The following is a 20,493-nucleotide window of genomic DNA, read 5'->3' as shown; positions in this document are numbered from 1 at the left end:
TTTTTTTTTTTTTTTTAAGTAGAGATGAGGTCTCACCATGTTCCCCAGGCTGTTCTTGTACTCCTGGGTTCAAGTGATCCTCCTGCCTCAGCCTCCTAAAGTGCTGGAATTACAGGCAGGAGCTATGGTGCCCGGCCTGCTGTCAATTTGAAAACTTTGTATTCTGAAATACCTATAAATTCATGGGAAATTTCAAAAAGTGTACTTAGAGGTCCCATGTACCCTTCACTGTTTCCCCTAATAGTAAAATCTTGTATAGTATATATCAAAACCAGAATACTGGCAATGGTACAATTCAGACATTATTCAGATTTCCAGTTGCATATGGATGTGTGTGTGTAGTTCTGTGCAATTTACCACATGTACGGATTCAGGTGCCCACCAGTACAATCAACATACAGAACCATCCCATGGCTACAAGGGTTCCTCTTGCTCTCCCTGTATAGCCATACCCATCCCTTAAATTACCCAAATCCTTAACCTCTGGCAACCACTAATCTGTCATCTATCTTTATAATTTTGTCATTTCAAGAATGTTATATAAATAAAATCACACAGTATGTCGCTTTTTGAGATTGGTTTCTTTCATTCAGCATGATTCCCTTGAGATCCATCAGAGTTTCTGTGTGTATCAATAGTTCATTACTCCTTTTTACTGCAGAGACATATTCTGTGATGATGAATGTACTACAGTTTGTTGAACCATTCACTTACCAAAGGATGTCTGGGTTGTTTCTATTTTTTGGCTAATATAAATAAAGTTACAGTGAACATTTGTGGACAGGTTTTTGTGTAAACATAAGTTTTCATTTATCTGAGATAAATGTCCAGGAGCACAACTGCTGGGTCATATTATAGTTTCATGCTTTTAGTTGACAAGTAAAAATTGTATATATTTATGGTATGCAACATGATGTGATGTTTTGATAAGTGTACACTGTGGAATGGCTAAATCAAGCTGCTTAACACATGCATTACTGCACATGCTTACTTTCTGTGGTAAAAACACTTAAAATCTACTCTCTTAGCAATTTGCAAGTACACAAGTATCATTAACTATAGTCACCATGAAATACAACAGATGTATTGAACCTATTTCTCCTAACTGAAATTGTGTACATCCACAACCCCCATCCTAACCCCATTTCCCTACCTTTAGTAACTGCCATTTTACTGTTTCTATCAGTTCGACTTTTTTAGATTCCACATATAAGGTCATGTGGTTTTTCTTTCTGTGCCCAGCTTATTTCACTTAACATAACGTCTTCCAGGTTCATCTATGTTGTTGCAAATGACAGGATTTCCTCCTTTATGAAGGCTGAATAGTAAGTACTCCATTCAGTAGATATAATGCATATTCTTTATCCATTCATTCATTAACGGACACTTCAGTTGATTCCATGCCTTGGCTATTGTGAATGCTGCTGCAATGAACATGGGCAAGCAGATATCTCTTCAACTGATACTGATTTCATAGCCTTTGAATATATACCCAGTAGTGAGATTGCTGATAGTTCTTTTTAAGTTTTTGAGAAATTTCCATACTGTTTTCCATAATAGCTGTACTAGCTTACATTTACCCCAGCAGTGTATTGGGGTTCCCTTTTTCTCCACATCCTTACCAGCACTTGTTATTTTCTGTGTTTTGATAGTGGCCATACTATTGGGTGTGAGGCGGTATCTCACTGTGGTTTTAATTTGCATTTCCCTGATGATTCATGATGTTGAGTATTTTTCCATATACTTGTTGATCATTTGTATGTCTTCTTTTGAGAAATCTCTGTTCAGGTCCTTTGATTGTTTTTAAAATTAGGTTGTTTTCTTGCTATTGAGTTGAGTTCCCTATATTTTGAATATTAAGCCCTTATCAGGTATATGGTTTGCAAATATTTTCTCCCATTCCACAGCTTGTCTTTTCACTCTGTTGACTGTTTCTTTGGTGGTGCAGAAGTTTTTTAGTTTGAAGTAATCCCATTTGTCTATTTTTGCTTTTGTTGCCTGTCCTTTTAGAGTCACATCCAAAAAAATCATTCAAAATGTACTGCTGAAATGTAGGCACACAACCAGAGAAGACAATGATACTTCTGTCACATACATACTGGATTCAACAAGTACTTTGGGTCAAGATCTGTGTTTTAACTATGTATTTTCTAGACCTTATCAAAATTATAACTAATTATATATAACATTAAATGTATACCATTATAAAAATATTTTATGGTTACTTTATTAAAAATTCTGTAATATAAAAAATTAGTACCAGTTCTAACTACCCTTTTAAAAAAGTTAATTCTTCCTAAATATTCTAGTATCTGGGGGAAAGTTCTGGGGGGAAAAATTATCTTTCACAAAACAGAATTTTTGAACACCAATTTAAAGGAATATAATACAACAAAATTTGTTTTGAAAAGGCACAAGTAGGATAGAAGAATGTGATCTTGATGCATCCACATCAGGGGTCAGCAACCTTTTTCTGTAAAGGGTCCACCAATGCATATTTTGCTTTGTAGGCCATCTAGTCTCTGTACGACTACTCACTTCTGCCACTATTTTGCAAAAGCACCCAGAGGCATATACAAACAAAGAAAATGGCCATGTTCTAATAAAATTTAATTTACCAAAACAGGCAGTGGACCTGATGTGGCCCATGGATTGTAGTTTGCCATCCTCTGAGCTACCTTATAAAACCATAGTTTTGAGCCAGAAAGGAACTTCGAGATCATCTAGTTTTACACTTTCATTGGACAAATGAACAAACCACAGACCCAAGGATGAAATAACTTATTTTACCTGACTAGTGAATGGCAGCACCCAATCTAAGACTTATAGGTTGTCTTTTACTGCCAGTCTGGTATTCTGCTGCATGGATGTCTGGTGCTACTAAATAATTATGGGCATGATATTTGCAGCACAGTGGAGTGTGTAAAACTCCATCAGATTTTACTTAAACCCACAAAATTGATTGTTAAAAAAAGTTTTCTGAAAAAGTTATAAGTTATACTGAAATAGTATCTCAAAACAATTTGTGAGAGCTTTTAAATGAACTTTACAAGGAGAGACTGACAACAATGCAGATGAAATACAGAATAGAGATGCATTTAGAGAATGATGTTCAGGCAGCTAGGAAAAGCGAACTTAACTGGTAATGACACATGTCTCTACTATATGTGAATTTAGATAAAATAGAAAGTGTTTCTTTCTTAACCTGAAAATATATTTGTAACACTTTTTACCTCAGATTCACCAAACTGTGTTAGTCAAAGGTCAAATACCTGTTGTTCGTGGACATGGTCACATGCCTTTGCACTGGAGTGTCTTTGAGTGCTTCATTTCTGAGAGTTGTGTGTAGCATATAAGGAGACATTTCAGCCTCAGGCTTAACTCCAGCAGAATTTCCTTTATCTCTTAATGGTGCTGGATTAGGTTTTTTGCCAACAGAAAAATTTGAAGCAAATCCTGGTTGTCTGAGGGTTGCTTTTGGTTTTCCTATGAAGTTAGGCATACATAATGAAATCAGTTAGCATCCCCAAACCCCACTTTCATTATGACACTCCCCTGACCAGATGTTTTCTCTGGGTGTCTATTCTCAGAACAGTTTGTAAGAACATGAAGAGGCTGCCACTAGAAGGTTGGTCAATAGGAAAAGAATAGATGGGTGAGTATTCGGCAGATAAGGTTCTTCATCCATTAGACGGGCTAGTAACTCCTGCTTCTCACCAACTGAACACTTCAGTGGCGGCCACCCCATTTTCTTGCAAATAAAGCACACTCAGCTGTATCTTGGTCCTCCCATCTCTTCTCCATAAATCCAAATTCTACCCATTGTTTGAGGTCTGGGCTCAAGTCTCCCTTTTGCCATTTTCATGCAAAATGATTGCTCCCTTGTCCTAAATCTTCACTGTGGCATTTAGTCATCTACTGTTTTGTATCACCATTGAACCACTTCATGGGAATTTAGTTTTAGAACCGATTGTAAGCTCCTTGAGATAAGTGTTCGGTAAACACAGGCTGAGTTGTCTATAACATTTTTGTGTACTACATAATTCACATATTCCTGAAACTAGAGGTTTTCTACCAGAAGACATAACTTGTCAAATAAGACATAAAATCATAGGTTCTTGGTGCATCCAACATTCTGGACAAGACATTCCCTGAAATAAGCTTTAAAAAAAATAAAACTACATATTACCATAACAAGCTCAATTACAATCTGTTCTGAGTTATTTCCCACTGTGTAATTACTTCACTTAGTAAGTCATGCTCATCACGTTCACTTAAGAATTTCAAATGGAAATGCTACCTTCAGGATTTTTCCCCTGACATATGTATGTTAACAGATACAGGTATTTATCATAATACAAACAATATTTCCATAATTCCCTATGACAATGTATTCATAGACAGCCTTAAAAATGTTAGCATATAAAAAGCTCCTACCTTCTAGAAAAAATGGCATGGTTTTCTTCACTCTCATCTGACAATTAACTTGACGCCCGGTTTTCCTTTTAGAACTCCTTTGACGAGCCACAAGCTGAGCAATTCTTGCAGTTTCTGTGCAGGCCATGGCATAGCAGGTAATCTATTCATTAGAGGCAGGGGGAGAGGAGAAACATTTCTTAGATTCCGTGTTGCCTAGAGGCCAATTCTTAGAAGTGGATCTTAGTGAGCCTACATATCCCAAGTCAAGCGGTATGCAAATATTCATGTGTCTCGCTCCTTGATAATGCTAGAAGAAAACTGCATTTTCTGCAACAGGAATCGAGCATAGTCTAGTACACTGAATCATCTTTCCCACACTGAAAATTTCATTTATTTTTTAAATAGGTATTAAGCATCTACACTGTACCAGGTACAAATTACCAAACGAACCAAAAGCAACTATGATCAAACATATATCATATAATCTGTGAGGTACATTTCATTCACACTTTATACATGGGAATGCAGAGGCTTGGGAAAGTTAAGCAACCTTCCAAGTCACATGGCGAGGCTCTTTGAGTCCAAAGTATGTACTCATAACTACTATGTTGAATACAAGACTACTAAATCCTTCTCTTGCCTCTGTGATGGATATACTGGGTGACTCTGGGCAAATCTAAGTATTCTCAGCTGTAACACAGGGGTGTTTTACACCTGGTGTTTTCAAACTGTGTTCATGGGAGCCATAGAGTTCCATGGAGAAGCCTCAAGGGGCTGCCACTGGCAGGGGCATGAGAGCAAGGCAGGGCAAGCAGGCTTCCACATCCCTGAAAACACTGCAGCTCAGCTCTGTATCTTTAAAAAAAAAAACTGGTATGATACGATATTGAAAAAAGATTTGAAGATAGAGACTACAAGTCTTTGACTCTAATTTGAAATAAAAAACAGGAAAACAATGAGGCTTTATATCACAAGCTAAAATATGCTCCTACTCTTTGGCCCGGTATTTCTATTTCTGAGACTATAGTACAAGTATATAACTTGAAAAAACAAATGTGACCTACCCAAGTATATGCAACGAGGGTATTTTAATAGTCAAAATCTGGAAACGTTTAAAATGTCCAAAACAGGGGAACAAAGAGTTGAGTAAATTACAGTATAGTAACTCTATGGAGCATTAATTTATTAATTCATTCAGCTATTCATTCATTCATGCATTCAACACAGATTTATTAAGGCCTTCATCCTCAAGAAACTTATGAAGGAAAAAGAGAGAAGTAAGAAATTAAACAGAAAACAATGTGTCAAGTGTTACAACGGATGTATTACAAGGTGCAAGTAGACAGAAAGGAGGGCTTAAGTCTGTCTGGAAGGATCAGGGATGCCAAAGCATATTTTAGTATTCATATAATACTTAATTAATTTATATCTTCTCCTTAGGAAAATTATTAACTATAAGGTGAACTTCCCCTTTGACACTTTCCTGCTCCTGGTTCCCTTGTACTCCACCACTGCCTCCTCATCCCCCATACAGAGAAACCATTAAGAGAAATACATAGATCACTCCAGACCTGATCTATGTATTTACACATGTAGAAATATACCCAGGAAACTATAGTGTATGAGGGGGTGTGGGTGTTTTTGTTTCTCTTTTTAGTTGGTGGTCTGTCTACATCTACTATACAACGGGTAGGTACCAAGAAGCAAAGCTGCTAGGTCACAGTGGAAGAGCAATGACAGATCAACCGGCTACTACTAAATGGCCCATTCTATAAACTGCTTTCTTCCAGAGAGGCAGAAGGATTTAAAATGGTATAATGATATGATCATATTGGTGTGAAGGAGAGGAAAAGAACAGAAGAGAAAAGAGAACAGCAAGAAGGCCCTGGTAGTTACGAAAAGTGATGAAGGATCAGCTCCGGACTGACTAGGTCCAGATAGCAGGAATCAACATGATGAGAATTTAAAACTGTCTATTAGATTTGGTGATCACGAGGTCATTAGTGACTGTGGCAAAAACATTTGTAACAGGTTTGTAATGGGCAGGTGTGATATTTATGCACTTAAGGCCTCCAGTACAACTATTTTGTTTAGATGTTGACAATGGGTAAATAATTTTTAATTTTGTGTGGTTAAAATCTTATTTTCACAATGAAAATAATTTGAGGAATAAGACAAAAGACATAAGAACGTAGGCCATGATTTAGATGCTGATTTCTCTGTCACTACCAATTGCAAACAACTAAGCTAGTACTTTCACTTAGAATTCTATCACAGGTAGGAGGTTGGAAGTGCCAGACAGGCAATTATGAATTGGTTTGATTCTTCTGACACGCACAATTACCTTCTTACCTCTCCAGATCTACTAGTCTCTATCCTGACCACTGCTGGCACACTTCTCAGATAGGCTTCTAGTGTAGGGAAACCTAGCTGTTTGAAGGGGATCCAGTCTCCAGTCAAGGATCTGTACTCTCCTTGGAGCCGGGGTAATGCTACTCCATTCTTATGAGACTGCAGAACAGCTCGCAGCATCTTTGAAACCAGATCTCCTTCCAGCATCTTTGCCTATAAGAACACAGTAGAAGGTTACTATAATGTGGCTCATTAGTCTGTGAATTCAAATAGATTTTCAGAGCTGAAACTTGTTACTTTATAAATTATTACTGCATACTTTCTGTGCAATTACAATATGGGGAAACAACTGCCATGGTAGAGGAAAGCACAAATACCATAAGAATGCAGAGGAAAGTCAGAAGGCACAAAACCAGCCTGAAGAGGGAAGATACCAGGGAATGTTCCCAGATGCAGGCGGGGAAGCCTGAATGGAGTCCCGAAGAGCAAGATGGAATCACTCAACAAGGAGGAAGAGGGTGGGCTGTGGGGCTGGAAGTGGTATTAGCCCAAGGAAGGGAATGGGATGTGCGAGCGCACAGAGGTGAGAGCGAAGCACATGGTGTGTTACAAAAATTCCAGACAGTCAGGTGGCTGGACATGACTGAACAAAGACTCCAAGCTGAGGGCTGAGAGGGCCAGGGAGGGGCAGACCCTGAGACTACTATATTATGCTCATGTTTGCATTTTTGCCAAAGGTAACATGGGGACTTAGGGACAGTTTAAATAGCGGAACAAAATGATCAGCTCTGTACTTTACAAAGATCACTGTTCAGCAGTGGAGAAGACAAATGGGAAGGAGAAAGATTAACAAGTTGTCAGAATACTTGGAAATGTGGAGGACCACAAAACAGGGCTTTAGGAATAAACAAAAAAATTCAAATTGAGAGGTAATTAGGAGGTGGAATCAGCAGGAACTGGTATTGATTTGTATGAAGAGGTGGGCTCCAACGTTTCTAGCTTAGAAGTAAGGTAGAGAGTAATGACCCACATTGAGGTGGGTTTGCAAGAGAGGAAGAGGCCGATGCATTTTGGACACGGAGAGGTTGGAATGCTTATAGAACAGTCATGTAGATATATTCACTAGGAAATTAGGTTAGAAGTCTCAGCTGGTCATAGATTTGTTGCTCTTTGACTTATATGGGGTATTTGACATCCAGGGAGTAAAAAATAAGGTTACAGATGGACCTCTGTAGAAGGCTATCATTCAATAAATGGATAGAGAAAGACAAATCTATAAAAGGTTAAGGAAAAGGGACCAGAGAGATGGAAGAAAAAGAAGCAGTGTCACAGTGCCATATGAATAAAAGGAGGAAAGAATCATTTCCTTTGGACTAACGATTACATCTAGTTGTAGTTTGGCACAGAAAAAAATAGACAAATTCAGGAGATACATTCACAGAATAAGTAGCCTGAAAAAAATGGCTTACCCTTTTATTAAAGGAAAGAGGAAGGCAAACCATGGGCAGTTTGTTACTTTTCCTTCAACAGTGATGTTCAATAGAACTTTCTGTGAGGATGGAAATGTTTTATATTATTGTAATGTTCACAATGTCCACATATGGCTCTGAGCACTTAAAATATGGCCAGGATGACTGAGGAACTAAAATGTTACTTTAAATTAATGTGGCCACTGGCTACCATACTGGACAGCAGAAAATTCTAGACAAATAGCTATTTTCTTTCTCTGGCTTAGAAAATACAAAAGAAGAATGACATGCAGTTCTATCAATTCCATCATTTGTCTATCTTAAAAAGAAAACAAAATATCAGCCTGTTTGTCCCGCTATTAATTATAAACATAATATTGAAGTGACAGCAAGGTTTAAAAAGCAAACAAAAATCTATATAGTCATGTGCCACTTAACAGTGTTTTAGTCAACAATGGACTGCATATATAAAAAAGGTTCTATAAGATTACAATGGAGCTGAGAAATTCCTATAGCCTAGTAATATCTTGATAATCCTGGCCTTGTATGGGCCGAGGCTAATGTGTGTGTTTTTGTCTTAGTTTTTAATTTAAAAAGTTTAAAAAGTAAAAGAGGCCAGATGCAGTGGCTCACACCTGCAGTCCCAATGCTTTGGGAGGCCAAGGTGGGCAGAATCACTTGAGCCCAGGAGTTTGAGACCAGCCTGTGCAACATGGTGAAACCCCATATCTACAAAAAACATAAAAATTACCTGGGTGTAGCAGCGTATGTCTATAGTCCCAGCTACTCAGGAGGCTGTGGTGGATCACTTGAGCCCAGGAGGTCAAGACTGCAATGAGCCAAGATCACACCACTGCACTCCAGCCTGGGTGACAGAATGAGACTCTGTCAAAAAAATAAAAATAAATAAAAAGTAAAAGAAATGAAAACCTTTAATAAATTAAGTGTCGCCTAAGTGTATAGTGTTTATAAGTCTACAGTAGTGTACAGTAATGTCCTAGGCCTTCACATTCATTCACCATTCACTCACTGACTCATCCAGAGCAACTTCCAGTCCTGCAAGCTCCATTTATAGCAAGTGACCTATATAAGTATGCCATTTTTTGTTTTATATACCATATTTTTACTGTACCTTTCCTATGTTTAGATACACAAATACTTACCATTGTGTTAATGGTTGCCTATAGCATTCAGTACAGTAACATGCTGTACAGGTTTGTAGCCTGGGAGCAACAGGCTATAGCACATAGCCCAGTTGTGTGGTAGGCTCGACTGTCTAGGTTTGTGAGTCCACTCTACAATGTTTGCACAGCAATGAAACTGCCTAACAATGCATTCCTCAGAACATACCCCTGTCGTTAGGCAATGTATGACTGTATGCATTATGTACTTTCCATTACCAAACATTAACTTTTTTCAAATTATTATCACCAGGACCAACGACATTTAATTAATATTATAACCTACAAAAACCCTATACTAGATCTATATTCTTATTCTTTTAACAGATGATAGATACACACACAGATATGTGTGTGTGTATAGTCATGTGTCATTTAACAACGGGGATACATTCCGAGAAATGTGTCATTAGGCAATGTAGTTATTGTGCAAACATTATTGAGTGGACTTGCAAACCTAGATGGCATAGCCTAGTACACACCTAGGCTATATAGTATAACCTATTGCTCCCAGGCTACAAACCTGTACAGCATGCTACTATACTGAATACTGTAGGCACTTTTAACACAAGGATAAGTACTGTATGTCTAAACATACCTAAGCACAGATAAGGTACAGAAAAATATAGTATTATAATCTTACAGGACATATGATTATGCAGTCCATTGTTAACCAAAACATTGTTATTGGCACAAGACTAAATATCAAAATCTTCCTTTAGGGATAGTTAACCTAAAATAAAATTAACTCATTTTATATGTAGCATTTCTTGAGTTGTGAAAAATATACACACCTATGTAATCATACCACAATCAAGATACAGACATTCCCATCACCCAAAAAAATTCCCTCATGTGGGGTACATAATATATGTAAAAGTAAAATGTACAAAAATAGTACAAAGAATGAGAGAGAAGTCAGAGCTATACCAATGGAAGGTTCTTACACTATACATGAGGCAGTACAGTCATTTGAAAGCTGACTATGATAAAGATGGATATTGTAAACCTTATGACAACCACTAAATTTTTTTTTTTTTTTTTTTGAGACAGAGTCTCACTCCGTTGTTCAGGCTGGAGTGCAGTGGCACGATCTTGGCTCACTGCAACCTCTGCCTCCCAGGTTCACACCATTGTCCTGCCTCAGCCTCTCAAGTAGCTGGGACTACAGGCAACCGCCACCACGCCCGGCTAATTCTTTGTATTTTCAATAGAGATGGGGTTTCACCGTGTTAAGCCAGGATGGTCTCAATCTCCTGACCTCATGATCCACCCACCCTGGCCTCCCAAAGTGCTGGGATTACAGGTGTGAGCCACTGTGCCTGGCCTAAAAATTTTTAAAAAGGTATAATAATATGCCAGTAGTAAAGATAAAATATAGTAAGACAATACTTCAGCAAGCAGAAGTTAAAAAAAAATTAAACAGGAAAATGGGGGAAAAAAAGGGCAGAGAAAATAGAAAACATCCAGCAAAATGGTAGATTTAAAGCCAATCATATCAATAATTATATTAACTGTAAGTCACTGAAATAGCCCTATAAAACATTAGGGGTTGGCAGAGTGGATAAAAAAGCAAGACTTACTTATATACTACCTTCAAGAAACCCACTTTAAATATGAATGCATAGGTTAAAAGTAAAAAGATAGAAAAAGATGTACCATGCAAACACTATGACTATATAAATATCAGAATAAGGAATCTTATCAGGGATAAAGAGAGACATTACATAATGATTAAGGAGCTAATTCATCAAAAAGATAAAACAATCCTAAGCATAGGTGCACCAAACATCAGAGCTTCCAAACATACAAAATCTGATCGCTGAAAAAACTTATTCACAACTTCACAATTATCACTGGCCAAGTGTGGTGGCTCACACCTGTAATCCCAGCACTTTGGGAGGCCAAAGTGGGCAGATCACCTGAGGTCAGGAGTTCAAGACCAGTCTGGCCAACATGGTGAAACCCTACCTCTACTAAAAAATACAAAAAAACTCAGTTGGATGTGGTGGCTCATGCCTGTAATCCCAGTTACTCGGGAGGCTGAGGCAGAAGAATTGCTTGGACCCAGGCGGTAGACGTTGCAGTGAGCCAAAATCATGCCACTGCACTCCAGCCTAAACAACAGAGTGACTCCATCTCAAAAAAAAAAAAGAAAGAAAGAAAGAAAAAAAGAATATAAAAGAGCTAAACACTATCAACCAAAGTGACCTAATGATATTGACAGAACACTCCACTCCAAAGATAGCAGAATATACATTCTTTTCAAGAGCACATGTGATGTTCACCAAAATAAAATATATTCTTGAACTTAAAATGATATTCAAACAACTTAAAATAATTCATATTATAGGCCGGGCGCGGTGGCTCAAGCCTGTAATCCCAGCACTTTGGGAGGCCGAGACGGGCGGATCACGAGGTCAGGAGATTGAGACCATCCTGGTTAACACAGTGAAACCCCATCTCTACTAAAAAAATACAAAAAACTAGCCGGGCGTGGTGGCGGGCGCCTGTAGTCCCAGCTACTCGGGAGGCTGAGGCAGGAGAATGGCATGAACCCGGGAGGTGGAGCTTGCAGTGAGCTGAGATCCGGCCATTGCACTCCAGCCTGGGCGAAATAGCGAGACTCCGTCTCAAAAAAAAAAAAAAAAAAAAAAAAAAAAATTCATATTATAAAAAGTATATTCTGTGGACAGAACAAAATTAAATTAGGTATCATTAACAGAGAGATATGTGGACAATCTCCATGCAAATTTAACAAGATACTTCTAAATAACCAAGGGTCAAAGAGAAAGGCTACCTCCAAAATTAGAAAAATATTCTAAATAAACGAAGACACAATATGTAAAATTTTGCTGGATGCAGTAAAAGTATTAGAGGAAGATGTATAGCATTACATGTTTCTGTTGGAAGAAAACTGGTAAATCAATGATCTATTCTCCTACTTTGAGAACAAAAACAGAGAAATTTATATCAAAAGTAAGCAGAAGAAAGGAAACAAAGGTGAGAACAGAAATCAATTCTGAAATGATGAAACAGATCAATAATGAAGTTTAAAAACAGGAGAGAAAATAATCATGAAACTAAAACTAGTTCTTTCAAACTATCAATAAAATTGATAAACTCCTAGAAAGATAGAAAAAAAAGGCACAAATTATCATAATGCGATTGAAAAAGGGGTCATCAATACAGATCCTACAGACACTAAAAACAGAACATGATAAAACAGTTATGCCAGTAAGTTTGTAGCTTAGATGAAATGGAGAAATTTATTGAAAGACACAAATGTCAAAGCTTACTCAAGAGGAAATAAATAACCCTCAAATATCCCGAATAGCTATTAGAGAATTTGAATTTACTGTTAAAAATCTTCACACAAAGAAAACCTGAAGCCCAGGTTGCTTTGCTGGCAAATTCTACCAAACATTTATAAAAGAATCAATACTACTCTTACAGACTCTTAGAGAAAACAGAGGGAAGAGAACATTTTTGAACTCATTTTATGAGGCAAGCATTATGCTGATACAAAAACTATACAAAGACACTACATGAAAAGTATAGACCATATCCCTCATGAACATAAATGCAAAAATTCTTAACAAAACATTAGCAAATAAAATCCAACAATTAGTGAAAAGGATAAGACATAATAATCAGTTAAAGTTTATTCCAGGAATACAAGTATGGTTCAATATTCATTAAGTCAATCAATATAACTTACTACATCAACAGATTAAAGGAAATTAAACCACACAATCATATCAATAGGTGAAAAAAAGGCAGCTGACAAAATAAAAAATCTATTTATGATAAAAACTCTCAGAATATTACAATAAAAAGGGAAGTCCTTAACCTGATAAAGACCATCTGTGAAAAAACCCACATTAACATCATTACTCACAGCTAAAGAGTACTGTCTCCCTAAGACTGGGAACAGGGCAAGAATGTCCATACTCAGCACTCCCACTCATTATCACAGTGGAGGTCCTAGTCAGTGCAATAAGGCTGATTTCAAGACTTACTATAAGGCTGTATTAGTCAAAATAGTGTAATTATTATCAAAAGGACAATCATACAGATCGATAGAACAGAATATGTAATCCAGAAATAAACCCATATATGGCAAACTGATTTTTTTTTTGAGACAGGGTCTTGCTCTGTCACCCAGGTTGGAGTACAGTGGCACAATCTTGGCTCACTGTAACCTCTGCCTCCCGGGTTCAAGCGATTCTTGTGCCTCAGCCTCCCGAGTGGCTGGGATTACAGGCATGTGCCACCACGCCCGGCTAATATTTTTGTATTTTTGGCAGAGACAGGGTTTTGCCATATTGGCTAGGCTGGTCTCAAACTCCTGACCTGAAGTGATCCACCTACCTCAGCCTCCCAAAGTTCTCAAATTACGGGTGTGAGCCACTACCTCTGGTCTAGTAAACTGATTTTCAACAAAGATGCTAAGGAAATTCTCCTGACTCAGCCTCCCGAATAGCTGGGATTACAGGCACCCATCACCATGCCTGGCTAATTTTTGTATTTTTAGTAGGGTCGGGGTTTCACCATGTTGGCCAGGCTGGTCTTGAACTCCTGACCTCGTGATAAGCCCGCCTCAGCCTCCCAAAGTGCTGGGATTACAGGCATGAGCCACCACGCCCAGCCTTTCACCCCCCTTTTAATGCACGTATTCTCACAGTTAAAATCTACTTTAAAATATTTCAATAGTAAAGTTGCTAACACCTGGCCGTTGATATATTTTGATTTGGTTTTGGGAAAAGGCAGGGGACTGCAGAAGATTGTGCCTGAGCCTCCTCTTACTTGTGATCCCCAAGTTTAATGCCACTGCTCACTCATTTTCCTGGGATAAGCCCCTTCTCCTGGGCCTCAGTCTCCTTATCTGTAAGATGAGCTAGGTCAGTATTAGTTCTCAATCTTCCCCCAAGGAATGTGATACATAAGATGGAAGGCAGATGTCTACAATTCCTTCACTTTTCACCACCTCCACGGCAATTGCCCTAGTCCATGCCAGCAACATCTCTTTCCTGGAGCAGAGCAGCTGGTCTCTTAGCTGGTCTCTCTGCTTCCAGTTCACCTCCTAGAATCTATTCTCCACATATCAGCCTGAATGACCTTTTCATATAATATATACTACTATATCATGTCACTGAAAACCCTCTAATGCTTACAGTTCTGTAAGAACTGTAAGCCAAGTTCTTACAGAGCCAAAAAGGGCCCTACATAACCTGCAACCCCCACTTCTCTGACTTAAGTTCTCTTCTCTTTATCTTCACTCACCCATCCTGGGCTCCATGCTTTTCCTTAAACATCCCTGAGATGGCCTCACAACAGGGCTTTTGCACTTGCCATTCTCTCTACCTGGGACATACTGACTCCAGGGGTACATGTGGCTCACAGCCTCACTTCCTTCAGCTACAGTATTTGCTCAACTGTCACCACCACAGTAAGGCCTTCTCTGGCCACCCTATTCAAAATCAAAACTGAGATGCCAGTTTCCCTGATTTTCTCCTTAGCACTTATCACCATCCAATATTCTTCTTCATTTAATGTTTTTGTCTTTCTCCCCAACTTGAATGCAAGCTCCATGAAAGCAAGGATTTGTATCTGTTTTGTTCACTGCTGAATCCCTAGTGCCTCGCCCACAAGAGCTCAATACATACCTCTTGAAAGAATGAGTGAGAAATTCTCCATCTACCTAACACCACTCCTTTTCTCTCCTACTCACTAAAATACAGCATAATATAGGTGAGCTATTAACGGCATAACTCTGAATCCAATTTAAGTTACTAAAAAATTATCTGCAAATATTAACAATTCTTATAAACTGAACGAGACAGCCAATCGCAACACCAAACTGTAGTTGAGAATCATCAAGCAGATTATTTCTGAGCCTGTCCACTCTGAGCCAGATTAGGCCCTGTGAGGGCCACAGCATGATTGCAAGGAGCCCCCACATCCTGACAAGCAGCAGGCATGGCTTGAATATTAGTAAATGTCTCACACATACTTATAGTCCTCTTTTTCAAAGAGTGTACAGACATTGCTGAGATCCACAAACACAAACTGATATTAAATTCACAACAGCTTTTGGTAGTTATATATTTAATTGACCAATGGATACTGCAAGTACAACTACTAGTGTATGAGGTTTCACGAAATTTTTCTAAAGCTACAAAAAATGGCCTCATACTTGAGGAGACTGAGAATCAACGCTTGCCCACATGGTTGCAATCCGTAAATTAAGTTCCCTCCCCCTGTCTGCCTATTTAAAGTATGCTATCTTTCATGGAAGACTATAACTCTCTATTTGCAAACAACATTTTGAAGGGAAGGGGAATCCCTTGGAGTACAAGACTGTGGGTCTCAAAGCTGGTGAGAAGCAGTTAAATGCAGTAAAACCTGGAAGGCTAACTGTGATTGTATTCAAATGCACGACTTGCCAGTCTGATTTAAATTCCCACATTAGCAACATCACTTTAGGCAGTGAACGAAAAAGAAAGTGTAAGCTTTAAAAAAACATCATTTTCTAATCTGTATCACTTTGCAAATGCTCTGAGTTTTGTTACTTGACTCATGATGACTGTTTTTGAAACTTTCAGAAGATGGCAATTACACTCTCAAGGTATGTAAGAATACTTTATTCTAACTATAAAAATAAAGTTTAATATCTCAGACATCATCCATTAGAAGCATAAAATAAAGCATATCATGGGAATTTCAACTATTAGTGTCCCAAAGGCAAACTTTTAGGCCAGAACAAATTAAGTTTGGAAGTTTTTCTAAAGTGGCTTCTTAAATTTTTAAAGTTGCCATTTTGATCTTTCAGCTCTCTTCCTCTTCCCCCCTCATTTCTGTTCTCTAAAAGTACTGTGATAAGTAAGTTTTGGAGAATTCACGTTATTGTTATTTTGTGAATCTGAGAATGTTATGCAAGCCCAGGTGACCACAAGTGAGGCTATGTTGGGAGAAATGAAGTTGTCCATCTTCTGTTTTAGACCACGGCGTCTCAGGTTAAAACTCCCAAAAGCGTCCCTAGCCAATATGGGGGCTGCTTGAGCTGAACAAGACTCCTAAGCGCACAGTAAAATAAAACTGGGTCTGGGGAATTTTTAAATTATAGCACTTTTGATTTCAAAAACTGGCCAAAGTCAGCTAGCACAGACCCTCAGTCAAGGAGAAACTGGCCATGACAGATTGCACTTGATCTCTACTTCCCTCCTCTCACTGTTTTTCTCCTCCTGGCCTCTCTGAATAAAAGCATCAAAAGTAGAGTTATATGTGTTTAGCACAATACTTGGCAGTTAGTAGTTACTAAATAAAAAGATTTTCCTAGAAGCATGCTGTGAATGGGAAACAATCTGTAAATATATGCATTCAACAGTTAAGAGTGCAATGACACAAGCATTGGTATATTGAAGAAACGTTTTGTACGGCATTAAATTTGAAATATCAGCATTTGCCCGGATCTTCTTACTTGCCTCATTAACACACTTACAACCTGGCAGGCTTGGTAAGAACGCCAGGGGATCTCCTCCAAGATTTCTTATCTAACTTGTAGGCAGAAAGTCACCTACTGCTTTGGCAAAGGTCTAGGAGCAGATTCCCTGCCATCACAATACCACCATGTCCCTGGACCCTGCCTGGTTAGGAAAGCAGCATGGGACAGTGGGCCCAGCTCTGAATGCGGAACTAGGGGAAGTATGGAATGCTACTTGGCACCTTATCACTATCTCCTCCAAACTCTTCAGTTTAAAATAAGGAAACTGAGGCCCAAGGGAATTGTTCCAGCTCTCACATATCTTTATGACCAGAATCAAAAGAACGCAGTTTCTGGTTTCCAAACTAGGACTTTCTTTCAGACAGTTGCTCCTAATGGATGGAGGTGGCTTCTGAGAGTAAATTTTGACTCAGGAAACACTGACAGCAACCTTGGGGCATGTTTAATGACTAGTCCTTAAGTGGCATGAAACAGAGAACTGTCACGTTCTGATTTAAGAGTGTGGCACCCAAATCCAGAAGAATTGCTAACTGTTGCACTTAACATCTTTTTTTTTTTTTTTTTTTTTTTTTTTTTTGCAATGGAGTCTCGGTCTGTCACCAGGCTGGAGTCCAGTGGCGCAATCTCCGCTCACTGCAACCTCCGCCTCCCGGGTTCAGGTGATTCGCCTGCCTCAGCCTCCTGAGTAGCTAGGACTATCTTTTGTATGCTTTCGTGCTTCCCTTTTTTTCTTCGCTTATACACAACTAATCTCAAGTATCCAAGGCGCTAATAATGCACAAGAAGTGGGGTGGGAAGTTGGGGAAAGTGATGACAATCTTTAGGGAAACAAAATTTTAATAATTTAAGTGGCCTAAAATAATTCTCACTCTACTTCAAAACTACATTTTGTAAATTCATAGCTTTTCTCTTTACTATACCTGAAAATGACCCAAGAAAGTCCTGTTCTGAAGAGTCTGCTTTTGGTGTATCCCAGATAAAAGCCTTCTACCATTGATTGATCCTCCCTGGCTCAGTCATTTGCATGTTATCTGCTTCCTCTAGCTACTGGTGTCAAAGGCCTTTAGCTGAGCTAGTCTGACTTCCATCCTATGCTTTCTAAATTTCTTCTTGCTCAACTATTTCCAACTGTATTATTTGGCTCATCTTCCTCACTACATTTTTCATGTCATGAATTTAAGTTGTCGAGTGGCACTAAATCTTAAATAAGAAGAATTATTAGGGTAAACTGAAAACACCAAGTAATCTCTCTTAGCTTCTTTTAGTTAGATGTTCAATTTTGAAGTATTTGGATATCTCTTTAGTGCATATACTTCCAATCACTAGCTGCCCTTCCTCTTGAAGACACTATTTTAGCAACAGCAGGAACTTAAAGTCCCATAATGCCTGTGCTGAAACATTGTAGGCATCATCTAGGCTAACCCAAGCTCCTTATCTTACAAATCAATACACTCAGCCTCAGAGGGAAGATTTTTTCCTAAGATCTTTACCCAATAAAAGATTTCTCATCTTTAAAATGCTCTCATCTTTAAAATGCTCTTTTCTTTCTAATCATAGTCTGTTACCACCTCAATGACTCCTTCACCAACTAGTTTTTAAAGGAAAAAAGATGATTAATGCCCTCAGGTGATGGAATACTTCCTTAAGAGTTTTTTTAGGCAGTTATCTTTTTTATTCTTGTCATTTCAAGTTCCAAATTATTCGTGCATTTTAACTGCATACCATGAACGTATGTAAGGAAGGGATTTCCATAAGTCTACATACTACAGGAAAAAACCCTGAGATAATAAAGTGGCTTAGTAAGGAGTCTGTGTCTTAATCCTAGTTCTGCTACTGATTACCCGTGACAAGTCACTTCAGGTCTCTTTTTTTCACAAGGAAGAAAGGTGGCAAGAGCTATGATTCTCAACTTTCCTTGGATTCACTGAAGGCTGAACTAAGGTCCAAATATCTAACGAAAACCGCGTTTGCTTACTCATGACAAATCTGCACAGGCTAAAATGTCAAGCTTACTTTGAAGTCACACTGGGTAGCTTGCACTGATCAAGTTCTGACTGGCATATATACGTCTTCAACTAAAAACTGCAAAATTAATTACTTTTAGTTTGAAAGACAAAACTGTAAACATATTTGGCTTACATGGAAATAATGACAAGAATGAAGCTTTCAAAAGTACAGAGGTGGGAGTGGAGGGAGGAAAAAGCAGGTTTGGCACAAAGAAACAACAGTTCACATAAACATAAAATTTCACCAAGGAAATTCTCTGACAGTGTCCAGATGCAAAGCACTCTATGTCAAATCTCAATTCTTGAAAACAGCACTTGACAAACACAAATTAGGCACTCAGAGTTGGATTATAAGGTATTTTTTCTTTATATTCACATTAAGCATCCAACTAGATTATATTGCACAGACTTAAAGGAGAGGTTCTTCAAGGAGTTTAAAATCTGTTGATGCAAAATACAATAGTTCATTCAGCCATGTTCAACCTGTACACTTAAAAGGGCATTAGCAGGGGATTACATTTCATTTTCAATCTATAGAGACTGAAATCTGAAGGCACTGCCAACTGCTGCCTCACAGTCTCACCGTGTAACCAAAGAGGGAGGCTGTGTGCCACCAAAGGGCCCTGGATTGGGGCACAGGAGATGTGAGTTCTAATCCAGCTGGCCTCAGGGGCAATTCCCTATAACCCAGAACAGTACTTTGCACTGATGCTCAATGAATGTCAGCTGACTGGAAATGCAAAAATATCCACCATGTGCCAATTTATATTATACAGGAAACATAAAGATCTTTGTGTCCCTGCCCTCAAAAAACTAAAATCCAATTATGTAAAACATGGACAGTTTGTTGGGAGGAAGAGAGTGAATACTGCTTGGCAATTATTATGAGGCAAAGGATATACAGTGGTTATCTTGAAAAAGCCTTGCAAAGTAAGCCAAATATTTCTATTTGACACACAGAAAACCAGGCTCAGAGAAAGCATGTAATTTGTTCAAGATCACACAATTTGTAAAATGAGAAGCCCAGATTTCAATCCAGGTCTGCAAAGTTCACATTATTTGCAGTATGCAACACACTCACACACATCAAGGCAGCCCAGGAAGAGATAGGGATTTGGGTCTAAGTTTTACTTCTCCTACTAAGCTGTTGCATTTCTCCCTAGAGAGAACATTTCTCTGCATTTTTTTTCACCTGCACGATTGGAGAGCAGAGAGGTGTTGGCAGGAGGGTTCATGAACTGGATCTGTGGTTTTTTGGTTTGGTTTGGTTGGGCGGTTATCAGAAATCTTTTGAGCCAGGACTTGTCGTAGTATGTTTTTTTTCCCTTCCCTGCTCTTAGAAATTATTTGAGAATGGTACCTTTAGCTATTAATGGAAATATATTATACCTCTTAAGTGAATGGGAGCAGAAAGATGTGCTGCTTCCAAGCTCCCTCCTAGCAAACTGAGGCTGAGAGTGTGACCCTGCGGGGGGATGCTGCTGAAAGTTGAGACAACTTATTCACGGATCCATGTTTCCCTCCCAGCTGGGTGCTCTGCACCCACTGGGTGCTCCTGG

At 38.6% G+C, this 20,493-nt stretch overlaps 1 protein-coding gene across 2 annotated transcripts in view; it reads right to left on the bottom strand.

Annotated features, from left to right (window-relative positions):
- TDRD7 (tudor domain containing 7) overlaps positions 1 to 20,493 on the bottom strand; it is an 81,600-nt gene that overhangs the window by 60,340 nt on the left and 767 nt on the right. The window contains exons 2-4 of one of the 2 annotated variants that reach the window (XM_003911472.3): positions 6,772 to 6,984; positions 4,438 to 4,579; positions 3,273 to 3,486 (exon numbers count right to left, since the gene is read on the bottom strand). In XM_003911472.3, coding sequence (XP_003911521.1) covers positions 3,273 to 3,486; positions 4,438 to 4,579; positions 6,772 to 6,978 — 563 coding nt within the window. In that variant the 5' untranslated portion in view covers positions 6,979 to 6,984. The remainder of the gene's footprint in view (positions 1 to 3,272; positions 3,487 to 4,437; positions 4,580 to 6,771; positions 6,985 to 20,493) is intronic. The other variant, XM_003911473.4, reaches the window with a different exon arrangement.

The sequence above is a fragment of the Papio anubis genome, chromosome 13 (genome assembly GCF_008728515.1).
Source record: "Papio anubis isolate 15944 chromosome 13, Panubis1.0, whole genome shotgun sequence".
Taxonomy (NCBI): Eukaryota; Metazoa; Chordata; class Mammalia; order Primates; family Cercopithecidae; genus Papio; species Papio anubis.
The sequence above is the reverse complement of the archived record's forward strand: the minus strand, read 5'-3'. Positions and strand labels throughout refer to the sequence as shown.